This window comes from Oncorhynchus mykiss, chromosome 10 (assembly GCF_057628025.1).
Source record: "Oncorhynchus mykiss isolate SJ-2025 chromosome 10, ASM5762802v1, whole genome shotgun sequence".
In the NCBI taxonomy this organism is placed as follows: domain Eukaryota; kingdom Metazoa; phylum Chordata; class Actinopteri; order Salmoniformes; family Salmonidae; genus Oncorhynchus; species Oncorhynchus mykiss.
In genome coordinates, this window is record NC_143031.1 from 76,622,501 (window position 1) to 76,637,500 (window position 15,000).

At 43.1% G+C, this 15,000-nt stretch overlaps 1 protein-coding gene across 1 annotated transcript in view; it reads left to right on the top strand.

The window, feature by feature from the left end:
* Positions 1-15,000, top strand: part of LOC110498425 (calcium-binding protein 2-like) — a 40,119-nt gene that overhangs the window by 1,137 nt on the left and 23,982 nt on the right. The window contains exon 2 of the mRNA XM_090188022.1: positions 3,906-4,088. Within this exon, the coding sequence (XP_090044148.1) occupies positions 3,906-4,088 (183 nt within the window). The remainder of the gene's footprint in view (positions 1-3,905; positions 4,089-15,000) is intronic.

A 15,000-nucleotide genomic window follows, 5' to 3' on the forward strand; every position in this document is an offset into this window, starting at 1 on the left:
CTACTGTGAGTCTTCTAGTACAGTAGTATAGTGCCCTACTGTGAGTCTTCTAGTACAGTAGTATAGTGCCCTACTGTGAGTCTTCTAGTACAGTATTATAGTACCCCATTGTGAGTATTCTAGTACAGTATTATAGTGCCCTACTGTGAGTCTTCTAGTACAGTAGTATAGTGCCCTACTGTGAGTCTTCTAGTACAGTAGTATAGTGCCCTACTGTGAGTCTTCTAGTACAGTATTATAGTGCCCTATTGTGAGTCTTCTAGTACAGTAGTATAGTGCCCTACTGTGAGTCTTCTAGTACAGTAGTATAGTGCCCTACTGTGAGTCTTCTAGTACAGTAGTATAGTGCCCTACTGTGAGTCTTCTAGTACAGTATTATAGTGCCCCATTGTGAGTATTCTAGTACAGTAGTATAGTGCCCTACTGTGAGTCTTCTAGTACAGTAGTATAGTGCCCTACTGTGAGTCTTCTAGTACAGTATTATAGTGCCCCATTGTGAGTCTTCTAGTACAGTATTATAGTGCCCTATTGTGAGTCTTCTAGTACAGTAGTATAGTGCCCTACTGTGAGTCTTCTAGTACAGTAGTATAGTGCCCTACTGTGAGTCTTCTAGTACAGTATTATAGTGCCCCATTGTGAGTATTCTAGTACAGTAGTATAGTGCCCTACTGTGAGTCTTCTAGTACAGTAGTATAGTGCCCTACTGTGAGTCTTCTAGTACAGTATTATAGTGCCCCATTGTGAGTCTTCTAGTACAGTAGTATAGTGCCCTACTGTGAGTCTTCTAGTACAGTAGTATAGTGCCCTACTGTGAGTCTTCTAGTACAGTAGTATAGTGAGTGCCCTACTGTGAGTCTTATAGTGCCCTACTGTGAGTCTTCTAGTACAGTAGTAAAGTGGCCTATTGTGAGTCTTCACTCACACCTACTACATAACTGGAGGCTATATACTTTCTATATCAGAACATACAGCACTGTCAGTTAACTCTCTGTTTGGGTCCTGTATCAGAACATCAGTTAACGCTCTGTTTGGGTCCTGTATAAGAACATCAGTTAACTCTCTGTTTGGGTCCTGTATCAGAACATCAGTTAACTCTCTGTCTGGGTCCTGTATAAGAACATCAGTTAACTCTCTGTCTGGGTCCTGTATCAGAACATCAATTAACTCTCTGTCTGGGTCCTGTATCAGAACATCAGTTAACTCTCTGTTTGGGTCCTGTATCAGAACATCAATTAACTCTCTGTCTGGGTCCTGTATCAGAACATCAGTTAACTCTCTGTGTGCTGTATCAGAACATCAGTTAACTCTCTGTTTGGGTCCTGTATCAGAACATCAGTTAACTCTCTGTCTGGGTCCTGTATCAGAACATCAGTTAACTCTCTGTCTGGGTCCTGTATAAGAACATCAGTTAACTCTCTGTGTGCTGTATCAGAACATCAGTTAACTCTCTGTTTGGGTCCTGTATCAGAACATCAGTTAACTCTCTGTTTGGGTCCTGTATCAGAACATCAGTTAACGCTCTGTTTGGGTCCTGTATAAGAACATCAGTTAACTCTCTGTTTGGGTCCTGTATCAGAACATCAGTTAACTCTCTGTCTGGGTCCTGTATCAGAACATCAGTTAACTCTCTGTTTGGGTCCTGTATCAGAACATCAGTTAACTCTCTGTTTGGGTCCTGTATCAGAACATCAGTTAACTCTTTGTTTGGGTCCTGTATAAGAACATCAGTTAACTCTCTGTCTGGGTCCTGTATCAGAACATCAGGTAACACTCTGTTTGGGTCCTGTATCAGAACATCAGTTAACTCTCTGTTTGGGTCCTGTATCAGAACATCAGTTAACTCTCTGTTTGGGTCCTGTATCAGAACATCAGTTAACTCTCTGTCTGGGTCCTGTATAAGAACATCAGTTAACTCTCTGTGTTCTGTATCAGAACATCAGTTAACTCTCTGTTTGGGTCCTGTATCAGAACATCAATTAACTCTCTGTTTGGGTCCTGTATCAGAACATCAGTTAACCCTCTGTTTGGGTCCTGTATCAGAACATCAGTTAACTCTCTGTTTGGGTCCTGTATCAGAACATCAGTTAACTCTCTGTTTGGGTCCTGTATCAGAACATCAGTTAACTCTTTGTTTGGGTCCTGTATAAGAACATCAGTTAACTCTCTGTCTGGGTCCTGTATCAGAACATCAGTTAACACTCTGTTTGGGTCCTGTATCAGAACATTAGTTAACTCTCTGTTTGGGTCCTGTATCAGAACATCAGTTAACTCTCTGTTTGGGTCCTGTATCAGAACATCAGTTAACTCTCTGTCTGGGTCCTGTATAAGAACATCAGTTAACTCTCTGTGTGCTGTATCAGAACATCAGTTAACTCTCTGTTTGGGTCCTGTATCAGAACATCAATTAACTCTCTGTTTGGGTCCTGTATCAGAACATCAGTTAACTCTCTGTCTGGGTCCTGTATAAGAACATCAGTTAACTCTCTGTGTGCTGTATCAGAACATCAGTTAACTCTCTGTTTGGGTCCTGTATCAGAACATCAGTTAACTCTCTGTTTGGGTCCTGTATCAGAACATCAATTAACTCTCTGTCTGGGTCCTGTATCAGAACATCAGTTAACTCTCTGTTTGGGTCCTGTATCAGAACATCAATTAACTCTCTGTCTGGGTACTGTATCAGAACATCAGTTAACTCTCTGTTTGGGTCCTGTATCAGAACATCAGTTAACTCTCTGTCTGGGTCCTGTTTCAGAACATCAGTTAACTCTCTGTCTGGGTCCTGTATAAGAACATCAGTTAACTCTCTGTGTGCTGTATCAGAACATCAGTTAACACTCTGTTTGGGTCCTGTATCAGAACATCAGTTAACTCTCTGTTTGGGTCCTGTATCAGAACATCAGTTAACTCTCTGTTTGGGTCCTGTATCAGAACATCAGTTAACTCTCTGTCTGGGTCCTGTATCAGAACATCAGTTAACTCTCTGTGTGCTGTATCAGAACATCAGTTAACTCTCTGTGTGCTGTATCAGAACATCAGTTAACTCTCTGTCTGGGTCCTGTATCAGAACATCAGTTAACTCTCTGCCTGGGTCCTGTATCAGAACATCAGTTAACTCTCTGTTTGGGTCCTGTATCAGAACATCAGTTAACTCTCTGTCTGGGTCCTGTATCAGAACATCAGTTAACTCTCTGTCTGGGTCCTGTATCAGAACATCAATTAACTCTCTGTCTGGGTCCTGTATCAGAACATCAGTTAACTCTCTGTTTGGGTCCTGTATCAGAACATCAATTAACTCTCTGTCTGGGTCCTGTATCAGAACATCAGTTAACTCTCTGTCTGGGTCCTGTATCAGAACATCAGTTAACTCTCTGTTTGGGTCCTGTCTCATAAGGTATCATGAACGTATCTCCATCTCTGTCTGTGTGTCTTTACCCAAGACACATACAGGTCAACATTCGTCTGTCTTTGTCTCTTTCTCCAGGACAGATGTGCTATCTTAATTTGAACCTGCTTCTCACAGCAGAAAACCAATCCTGCAGCAACAGGAAATGTATTAGTTAATGGACATGTGTAGGGATTGATACATTTCAGTGGAAATTACAAACTTTAGAAGCCTCTGAAAACCTTGAATACAGTACAATTTGCATTTTGCTGAGCAGGAAAATTATCTGGGACAACAGAATGATCAAATTAAGGTAGCACATCTGTATATTCTAACATCTCAGTCTGAGCGTCTTTACCTAGGACATACACTGTATCCTAACCATCTCTTTATCTCCCCATCTGAGCATCTTTACCTAGGACATACACTGTATCCTAACCATCTCTTTATCTCCCCATCTGAGCATCTTTACCTAGGACATACACTGTATCCTGATTCACATACGTCTCTGTCTGTCTGTCAGGGCTCCATCAAGAAGAAGATAGAGAAGTTGAGGAGATGGAGCTCCTGCAGCATAAAGAGGCCTTCTAAGAAGACTAAGACCAGAAGTCTGTCCACCGCTACAGAGGCACCAGAGGAGACCTGGGGGCTCAAGACCCCCGAGAGGAGGAGGCTCAAACCCATCATCGCCTCCGTCTTCGGACAGGTATAATACTGGGACAGGTAGAGCGACTCAACTGTTAGAGTCTTTACCGGTGGGAGTCCTTACCTGGGGGAGTACTTACCTGAGAAAGTCCTATCCTGTTAGAGTCTTTACCTGGGGAAGTCTTTACCTGGGGAAGTCCTTACCTGGGTGAGTCCTTACCTGGGGGAGTCTTTACCTGGGAAAGTCCTTACCTGGGGGAGTCCTTACCTGGGGAAGTCCTTACCTGGGGAAGTCCTTACCTGGGGGAGTCTTTTCCTGGGAGAGTCCTTACCTGGGGGAGTCCTTACCTACAGATGGCATTCCCTGAGGAAGTCCTTACCTGGGGGAGTCCTTACCTTGGGGAGTCCTTACCTACAGTCCTCCTTACCTGCGAGAGTCCTTACTTGGGGGAGTTCTTACCTGGGGAGACTTTACCTGGGGGAGTTCTTACTTGGGGGAGTCTTTACCTGGGGGAATCATTACCTGGGGGAGTCTTTACCCGAGGGAGTCCATACCTGGGGGAGTCTTTACCCGAGGGAGTCCTTACCTGGGGGAGTCTTTACCTGGGGGAATCCTTACCTGGGGGAGTCTTTACCTGGGGGAATCCTTACCTGGGGGAGTCTTTATCTGGGGGAATCTGTACCTGGGGGAGTCCTTACCTGGGAGAGTCCTTACCTGGAGAAGTCTTTTCCTGGAGGAGTCCTTACCTGGGGGAGTCCTTACCTGGGGGAGTCCTTACCTACAGACGTCCTTACCTGAGGGGGAGTCTTTACCTGGGGGAATCCTTACCTGGGGGAGTCCTTACCTGAGGAAGTCCGTACCTGGGGGAGTCCTTACCTGGGGGAGTCCTTGCCTTGGGGAGTCCTTGCCTGGGGGAGTCCTTACCTGGGGGAGTCCTTACCTGGGGGAGTCCTTACCTGGGGAAGTCCTTACCTAGGGGAGTCTTTTCCTGGGAGAGTCCTTACCTGGGGGAGTCCTTACCTACAGATGGCATTGCCTGAGGAAGTCCTTACCTTGGGGAGTCCTTACCTACAGACCTCCTTACCTGCGAGCGTCCTTACTTGGGGGAGTTCTTACTTGGGGGAGTCTTTACCTGGGGGAATCCTTACCTGTTGGAGTCTACCTGAGGGAGTGCTAGCCTGGCAGAGTACTTGTCAAGGCATTTAGTTGTAGGTCACTTGACTTGTGAGAGTCCTTATACGTCTGTGACATCTTTACTGTTGGTCTGTCTCTGTAACTTTGGGTTTCTTTACTTGTGACTTCTTCCAGTCTGGTTTCATGTGGTTGTATAGAAAAGTAGTTGGAGCACTCTTCTGTGATAATATTAAATGAGAGAAGACACTCACACACAAATAACAAATGTTTAGTCTGTTCAAACACTTTTCCTGGGTTTAGTTCTCAGATGTGGAGTACCTTCACCAAGACCAGAGACATAGTACAAGAGAACGAGAGCTACAGAGAGAGAGAAGAGAGGAGAGAGAGAGGAAAAGAGAGAGAGAGAGAGGAGAGAGAAGAGAGAGGAGAGAGAAGAGAGAAGAGAGAGAGGAAAGGAAAGGAGAGAAGAGAGAGAGAGAGGAGAGAGAGAGAGAGAGAGAGAGAGAGAGAGTGGAGAGAGTGAGGAAAAGAGAGAGAGAGGAGAAAGAGAGAAGAGAGAGAAGAGCGAGAGAAGAGAGAGAGGAGTTAGAGAGAGAGAGAGAGAGAGAGGAGTGAGAGATAGAGAGACAGAGAGAGAGAGACAGAGAGAGAGAGAGAGGAGAGAGAGAGAGTGAACGAAAAGAGAGGTAGGAGAGTGAGGAGAGAGAGAGAGAGAGAGAGAGAGAGAGAGAGAGAGAGAGAGTGAGAGACAGAGAGAGAGAGAGAGAGAGAGAGAGAGAGAGAGAGAGAGAATGAAAAGAGAGGGAGGAGAGCAATAAAGAGACAGGGAAATAAAGAGAAAGAGAAGAGAGAATGAATGTCAGTGTTCCTGACCCATTGTTCCCGGGGCCAAGTTTTTCTGCAGGATTAAATGCATTGAAAAATTATGAATAGAACAGGCGTCCTCATTGAAGTCAATGATACGACCGTTCCATTAATTCTATTTCTAATCATCTAATCCTATCAGTGACCTCTTGTTCTCAGGGCATAGTGAGTCAGACAAAAGTAATCACCCCAGAGTTGGGATGCCGCTAAATCAGACCTAATCAAACGCTCCCTGCACCCAACTGCCAGATTGGGAAAAAGCTGCAGCAATAAAACAATTCTGATTATGACACCAGGGTTGACCTTACGTAAGGAAGTGTAGTTATCTTATGTAAGCACTGTTCTTAGGGTTTATAGGCAGAGAACGCATTATAGTGTTTATAGACATGGGAAGCAGTATAGTGTTTATAGACAGAGGAAGCAGTATAGTGTTTATAGACAGAGGAAGCAGTATAGTGTTTATAGACAGAGGAAGCAGTATAGTGTTTATAGGCAGAGGAAGCAGTATAGTGTTTATAGACATGGGAAGCAGTATAGTGTTTATAGACAGAGGAAGCAGTATAGTGTTTATAGACATGGGAAGCAGTATAGTGTTTATAGACAGAGGAAGCAGTATAGTGTTTATAGGCAGAGGAAGCAGTATTGTGTTTATAGACAGAGGAAGCAGTATAGTGTTTATAGACAGAGGAAGCAGTATTGTGTTTATAGGCATGGGAAGCAGTATCGTGTTTATAGACAGAGGAAGCAGTATTGTGTTTATAGACAGAGGAAGCAGTATAGTGTTTATAGACAGAGGAAGCAGTATAGTGTTTATAGACAGAGGAAGCAGTATAGTGTTTATAGGCAGAGGAAGCAGTATAGTGTTTATAGACAGAGGAAGCAGTATAGTGTTTATAGACAGAGGAAGCAGTGTATTATTTATAGATAGAGGAAGCAGTATTGTGTTTATAGATAGAGGAAGCAGTATTGTGTTTATAGACAGAGGAAGCAGTATAGTGTTTATAGACAGAGGAAGCAGTATAGTGTTTATAGACAGAGGAAGCAGTGTATTATTTATAGATAGAGGAAGCAGTATTGTGTTTATAGATAGAGGAAGCAGTATTGTGTTTATAGACAGAGGAAGCAGTATAGTGTTTATAGACAGAGGAAGCAGTATAGTGTTTATAGGCATGGGAAGCAGTATAGTGTTTATAGACAGAGGAAGCAGTATTGTGTTTATAGACAGAGGAAGCAGTATAGTGTTTATAGGCATGGGAAGCAGTATTGTGTTTATAGACAGAGGAAGCAGTATAGTGTTTATAGATAGAGGAAGCAGTATTGTGTTTATAGACAGAGGAAGCAGTATAGTGTTTATAGACAGAGGAAGGAGTATAGTGTTTATAGACAGAGGAAGCAGTATTGTGTTTATAGACAGAGGAAGCAGTATTGTGTTTATAGACAGAGGAAGGAGTATAGTGTTTATAGACAGAGGAAGCAGTATAGTGTTTATAGACAGAGGAAGCAGTATTGTGTTTATAGACAGAGGAAGCAGTATAGTGTTTATAGACAGAGGAAGCAGTATAGTGTTTATAGGCATGGGAAGCAGTATCGTGTTTATAGACAGAGGAAGCAGTATTGTGTTTATAGGCATGGGAAGCAGTATAGTGTTTATAGACAGAGGAAGCAGTATTGTGTTTATAGGCAGAGGAAGCAGTATAGTGTTTATAGACAGAGGAAGCAGTATAGTGTTTATAGACAGAGGAAGCAGTATAGTGTTTATAGACAGAGGAAGCAGTATAGTGTTTATAGACAGAGGACTGAGTATAGTGTTTATAGACAGAGGAAGCAGTATAGTGTTTATAGACATGGGAAGCAGTATAGTGTTTATAGACAGAGGAAGCAGTATAGTGTTTATAGACATGGGAAGCAGTATAGTGTTTATAGACAGAGGAAGCAGTATAGTGTTTATAGACATGGGAAGCAGTATAGTGTTTATAGACAGAGGACGGAGTATAGTGTTTATAGACAGAGGAAGCAGTATAGTGTTTATAGACAGAGGAAGCAGTATAGTGTTTATAGACATGGGAAGCAGTATAGTGTTTATAGGCAGAGGAAGCAGTATTGTGTTTATAGGCATGGGAAGCAGTATAGTGTTTATAGACAGAGGAAGCAGTATAGTGTTTATAGACAGAGGAAGCAGTATTGTGTTTATAGGCATGGGAAGCAGTATAGTGTTTATAGACAGAGGAAGCAGTATTGTGTTTATAGGCAGAGGAAGCAGTATAGTGTTTATAGACAGAGGAAGCAGTATAGTGTTTATAGACAGAGGAAGCAGTATAGTGTTTATAGACAGAGGAAGCAGTATAGTGTTTATAGACAGAGGAAGCAGTATAGTGTTTATAGACAGAGGACGGAGTATAGTGTTTATAGACAGAGGAAGCAGTATAGTGTTTATAGACAGAGGAAGCAGTATAGTGTTTATAGACAGAGGAAGCAGTATAGTGTTTATAGACAGAGGAAGCAGTATAGTGTTTATAGACAGAGGAAGCAGTGTATTATTTATAGATAGAGGAAGCAGTATAGTGTTTATAGAGAGTGTAGCAGAGCAGCATAGATAGTAGGATTGATTGTTCAAATCAAATCAAATGTATTTGTCACATACACATGGTTAGCAGATGTTAATGCGAGTGAAGTGAAATGCTTGTGCTTCTAGTTCCGACCATGCAGTAATATCTAACAAGTAATCTAACCTAACAATTTCACAACAACTATCTTATACACACAGGTGTAAAGGAATGAATAAGAATATGTACATAAAAATGTATGAATGAGTGATGGCCGAATGGCATAGGCAAGATGCATTAGATGGTATAGAGTACAGTATGTACATATGAAAGAATAATGTAGGGTATGTAAACATTATATAAAGTGGAATTGTATAAAGTGGCTAGTGATACATTTATTACATACATTTTTCCATTATTAAAGTGGCTAGATATTAAGTCAGTATGTTGGCAGCAGCCACTCAATGTTAGTGGTGGCTGTTTAACAGTCTGATGCCTTTGAGATAGAAGCTGTTTTTCAGTCTCTCGGTCCCTGCTTTGATGCACCTGTACTGACCTCACCTTCTGGATGATATCGGGGTGAACAGGCAGTGGCTCGGGTGGTTGTTGTCCTTGATGATCTTTTTGGCCTTCCTGTGACATCGGGTGGTGTAGGTGTCCTGGAGGGCAGGTAGTTTGCCCCCGGTGATGCGTTGTGCAGACCTCACTACCCTCTGGAGAGCCTTACGGTTGTGGGCGGAGCAGTTGCCGTACCAGACGGTGATACAGCCCGACAGGATGCTCTCGATTGCGCATCTGTAAAAGTTTGTCAGTGTTTTTGGTGAGAAGCCGAAATTCTTCAGCCTCCTGAGGTTTAAGAGGCGCTGCTGCGCCTTCTTCACCACGCTGTCTGTGTGGGTGGACCATTTCAGTTTGTCCGTGATGTGTACGCCGAGGAACTTAAAACTTTCCACCCTCTCCACTACTGTCCCGTCGATGTGGATAGGGGGCTGCTCCCTCTGCTGTTTCCTAAAGTCCACGATCATCTCCTTTGTTTTGTTGACATTGAGTGTGAGGTTATTATCCTGACACCACACTCTGAGGGCCCTCACCTCCTCCCTGTAGGCCGTCTCGTCATTGTTGGTAATCAAGCCTACCACTGTAGTGTCGTCTGCAAACTTGATGATTGAGTTGGAAGCGTGCATGGCTACGCAGTCATGGGTGAACAGGGAGTACAGGAGAGGGCTGAGAACTCACCCTTGTGGGGCCCCTGTGTTGAGGATCTTCAGGACCCAGTTGCACAAGGTGGGGTCGAGACTGGGATATGTTTTCCGCAAAGCGTCGAACCATAACGTTGATGAATACGCTGATTCGGTGAGCGAGTTTATTTGCAAGTGTGGTGATGTCGGTGATGTTGTACCCACAGCGTCTATTAAAACATTCCCCAACCAGAAACCGTGGATTGATGGCAGCATTCGTGCAAAACTGAAAGTGCGAACCACTGCTTTTAATCAGGGCAAGGTGACCGGAAACATGACCGAATACATACAGAGTAGCTTTTCCCACCGCAAGACAATCAAACAAGCTAAGCGTCAGTATAGAGACAAAGTAGAGTCGCAATTCAACGGCTCAGACACAAGAAGTATGTGGCAGGGTCTACAGTCAATCACGGACTACAAAAGAAAAACCAGCCCCGTCGCGGACCACGATGTCTTGCTCCCAGACAGACTAAACAACTTCTTTGCTCGCTTTGAGGTCAATACAGTGCCACTGACACGGTCCTCTACCAAAACCTGCATGCTCTTCTTCTCTGCAGCCAACATGAGTAAAATATTTAAACATTTCAACCCTCACAAGGCTGCAGGCCCAGACGGCATCACTAGTCGCGTCCTCAGAGCATGCGCAGACCAGCTGGCTGGTGTGTTTATGGACATATTCAATCAATCCTTATCCCAGTCTGCTGTTCCCACATGCTTCAAGATGGCCACCATTATTCTTGTCCCCAAGAAAGCTAAGGCACTCCCTTCCGTCATCATGAAGTGCTTTAAGAGACTAGTCAAGGACCATATCACCTCCACCCTACCTGACACCCTAGACCCACTCCAATTTGTTTACCGCCCCAATAGGTCCACAGACGACCCAATCGCAACCACACTGCACACTGCCCTAACCCATCTGGGCAAGAGGAATACCTATGTGAGAATGATGTTCATCGACTACAGCTCAGCATTTAACACCATAGTACCCTCCAAACTCATCATTAGCTCAGCATTTAACACCATAGTACCCTCCAAACTCGTCATTAGCTCAGCATTTAACACCATAGTACCCTCCAAACTCGTCATTAGCTCAGCATTTAACACCATAGTACCCTCCAAACTCGTCATTAGCTCAGCATTTAACACCATAGTACCCTCCAAACTCGTCATGAAGCTACATCTTTCTGTTGTAACCGCTGTTCATCAGCCCTTCATGTTAACACACCGTACACTGAGAAACAACAGATTAGGTGGTGGAGGAAATAAACCATAATGCTTTGACCATGAAAAATAAAGCTTTGAATTAAATACAATGTCAATGTTCAATGTTCAATGTTCACTAATGTTCAACGTTCACCTGAAGTAGGTGGAACAGAAGATGAGATGAATGCGAGAGAGGAGAGAGAGGAGAGATAGAGAAAAAGAGGGAGGGAGAGAGAAAGATAGAAAGAAAGAGAGAGAGGAGAGAGAGAATGAGAGAAAGGGGGAGAGAGAGCGAGAGAAAGAGGGGAAACAGTCATTATATTAATCTAACATGTCCACAGATGTCTTGCTGACTCATTTGACTCCGACTGCAGTACCATTATGTTACAACATTTACAGGACTACATAAGACTCCCCATATATCATCAGGAGTCATGTAGAGAATAGACAGGGTTCGCACTGAGTCACTGTAGTTATTTAACACTTCCAGACCTAATAGGGTGACACACACATAAACAGAGAGAGAGAGAGAGAGAGAGAGAGATGGACAGTTGTCATTGATACTACGACTCCTGAGACTTCTCCTGAATGGATACAATGCTAGGGGCCTGCCAGCAATACTGACAATCAGACTGAATGGTACCATTGAAGGTGTGTTGTTATGGTAACAGTAATGGGTCAAGATTAGTGTTTTAGTGTTAGTGTCTCAAATGGCACCCTGTTCCCTACATAATGCACTACTTTGAAGGAGATCCCATAGGGCTAATGGTCAAAATGTGTGCACTACGTAGGGAATATGGTGCCATTTGGGACTCAGGTGGGTCAGTATGGATTTACAGCAACAACAAACAAAAAACATTCCAAAACATGATTTCCTTTTAAAGGGGATTTCTACCTCAACCCCCTGTAGTTCTGATTTCCTTAAAGGGGATTTCTACCTCAACCCCCTGTAGTTCTGATTTCCTTAAAGGGGATTTCTACCTCAACCCCCTGTAGTTCTGATTTCCTTAAAGGGGATTTCTACCTCAACCCCCTGTAGTTCTGATTTCCTTAAAGGGGATTTCTACCTCAACCCCCTGTAGTTCTGATTTCCTTAAAGGGGATTTCTACCTCAACCCCCTGTAGTTCTGATTTCCTTTTAAAGGGGATTTCTACCTCAACCCCCTGTAGTTCTGATTTCCTTAAAGGGGATTTCTACCTCAACCCCCTGTAGTTCTGATTTCCTTAAAGGGGATTTCTACCTCAACCCCCTGTAGTTCTGATTTCCTTAAAGGGGATTTCTACCTCAACCCCCTGTAGTTCTGATTTCCTTAAAGGGGATTTCTACCTCAACCCCCTGTAGTTCTGATTTCCTTAAAGGGGATTTCTACCTCAACCCCCTGTAGTTCTGATTTCCTTAAAGGGGATTTCTACCTCAACCCCCTGTAGTTCTGATTTCCTTAAAGGGGATTTCTACCTCAACCCCCTGTAGTTCTGATTTCCTTAAAGGGGATTTCTACCTCAACCCCCTGTAGTTCTGATTTCCTTAAAGGGGATTTCTACCTCAACCCCCTGTAGTTCTGATTTCCTTAAAGGGGATTTCTACCTCAACCCCCTGTAGTTCTGATTTCCTTAAAGGGGATTTCTACCTCAACCCCCTGTAGTTCTGATTTCCTTAAAGGGGATTTCTACCTCAACCCCCTGTAGTTCTGATTTCCTTAAAGGGGATTTCTACCTCAACCCCCTGTAGTTCTGATTTCCTTAAAGGGGATTTCTACCTCAACCCCCTGTAGTTCTGATTTCCTTTTAAAGGGGATTTCTACCTCAACCCCCTGTAGTTCTGATTTCCTTAAAGGGGATTTCTACCTCAACCCCCTGTAGTTCTGATTTCCTTAAAGGGGATTTCTACCTCAACCCCCTGTAGTTCTGATTTCCTTAAAGGGGATTTCTACCTCAACCCCCTGTAGTTCTGATTTCCTTAAAGGGGATTTCTACCTCAACCCCCTGTAGTTCTGATTTCCTTAAAGGGGATTTCTACCTCAACCCCCTGTAGTTCTGATTTCCTTAAAGGGGATTTCTACCTTTCATTCTTTCATTCTGCCTGTTGCTCTACAAGTCATTGATCTCCATGGCAACAGAGCTATTGACAGAAGGACAAAAACAGCAAAAATGATCAGAAAAGTTTTACATTGACATTTTTGTAATTTAGTAGACGCTGTTATCCATAGAGACTTAAAGGAGCAATTAGGGTTAAGTGCCTTGCTCATGGTCACTGATTTTCCACCTAGTTGGCTCTGGGATTCAAACACTCTCAACCGCTACGCTTCCTGCTGCCCTGGGATGAGGGAGAGGTGAAAAAGGGAAGATAGATTGATTGGGAATCATTGAGAGGGATGGAGGGATGGAGGGAGGGTTATGGTGGTGAAATTAAACCACTCAGAGGATAAAATGATGCCTTTACAGACAGATTCACTCTCAGATGAGACTAGAAGGTGGTTAAAGACTCGTCTTAGGACCTAGCATAGGAAAAACTACAGGAAATAGTTTAAAATAATACTTAGGAAAAACTACAGGAAATAGTTCAAAATAACACTTAGGAAACACTACATGAAAAGTAACATTAAGAAAGGAGATGGTTCAAATCGAGTCGATTGACACACGTGTCTGTTTAAGCTGGAGATATCTAACACGATGGGGTTCTCTGTTTGCTCTAAGACCCGGGACGGGACTCGTCTGAAGGTAACCTGAAGGTAACCCAGTACCGGGTCAAAAAATACATGGAAGTAACACAAAAAAGAGATAAATATGTGTCCACAAAATAAATATACACAGTATTTCCTGAGCTTTCTTATGTCTCAAAGATATAGGACAGACACTTCAAAATGTTATGATTCATTTTTGTACTGTTTGTTTTGCCTTTTCATGAATCTGTTAATTAATTTGTTTCTCTGGGCTACAGTGGTAAAGGCCAATTTCCATAGCTGTGGGAAGTAAGGGTGCTGAAGGTGCTGTAAAAATAAGATAAATCATAGATATATACAGTGGGGAGAACAAGTTTTTGATACACTGACGATTTTGCAGGTTTTACTACTTGCAAAGCATCTAGAGGTCTGTAATTTTTATCATAGGTACACTTCAACTGTGAGAGACGGAATCTAAAAATCCAGAAAATCACATTGTATGATTTTTAAGTAATTCATTTGCATTTTATGAGGAAGGTGAGGGATCAGCCCAGAACTACACGGCAGGACCTGGTCAATGATCTGAAGAGAGCTGGGACCACAGTCTGTTTTAGATTCTGTCTCTCACAGTGGAAGTGTACCTATGATACAAATTACAGACCTCTAGATGCTCTGTAAGTAGGAAAACCTGCAAAATCGACAGTGAATCAAATACTTGTTCCCCCCACAGTATATATAGACAGACAGTTCAAACAAGCTGAGCTGATCTGACATAGTCGTTTGACAGCTGTCATACAGAATATAAGTGATTATCTCTCTCTATTTCTCTATCCCTCTCTCCCTCTCTCTCACTGTCTTTCTAGCCCACTGTCTTTCTCTCTGGTCTCGCTCTCCTTCTGTCATTGTGGCCCTATTGTAATCCATTCCAATAATTCTAGAACATACCAGACAACGCAAATCTCATATACAGTAGATGAAGAAAACACAATCACACTACACACTACAGGTCTATAGGAAATTATGGAGAGCGTGGGAGTATCAATGGGAAATATGGAACAATCCAGTGAGAGAGAGTGAGAGAGAGTGAGAGTGAGAGTGAGAGTGAGAGAGAGAAATAGAGAGTGAGAGATAGACATAGAGAGAGCGAGTGAGACGGAGATAGAAGAGATAAGAAGAGAGAGAAAGACAGGAAGAGACACCATTGTTAAAGTAACAGACTAGATCAGGGGTACGTAACCCTGTACCAGGAGTGCTGCAGGAACTGCAGGGTTTTGTTCCAACTAGGCTTCACACCTGACCAACTGAGCTAATTGATCAAACCTGCCCAGAG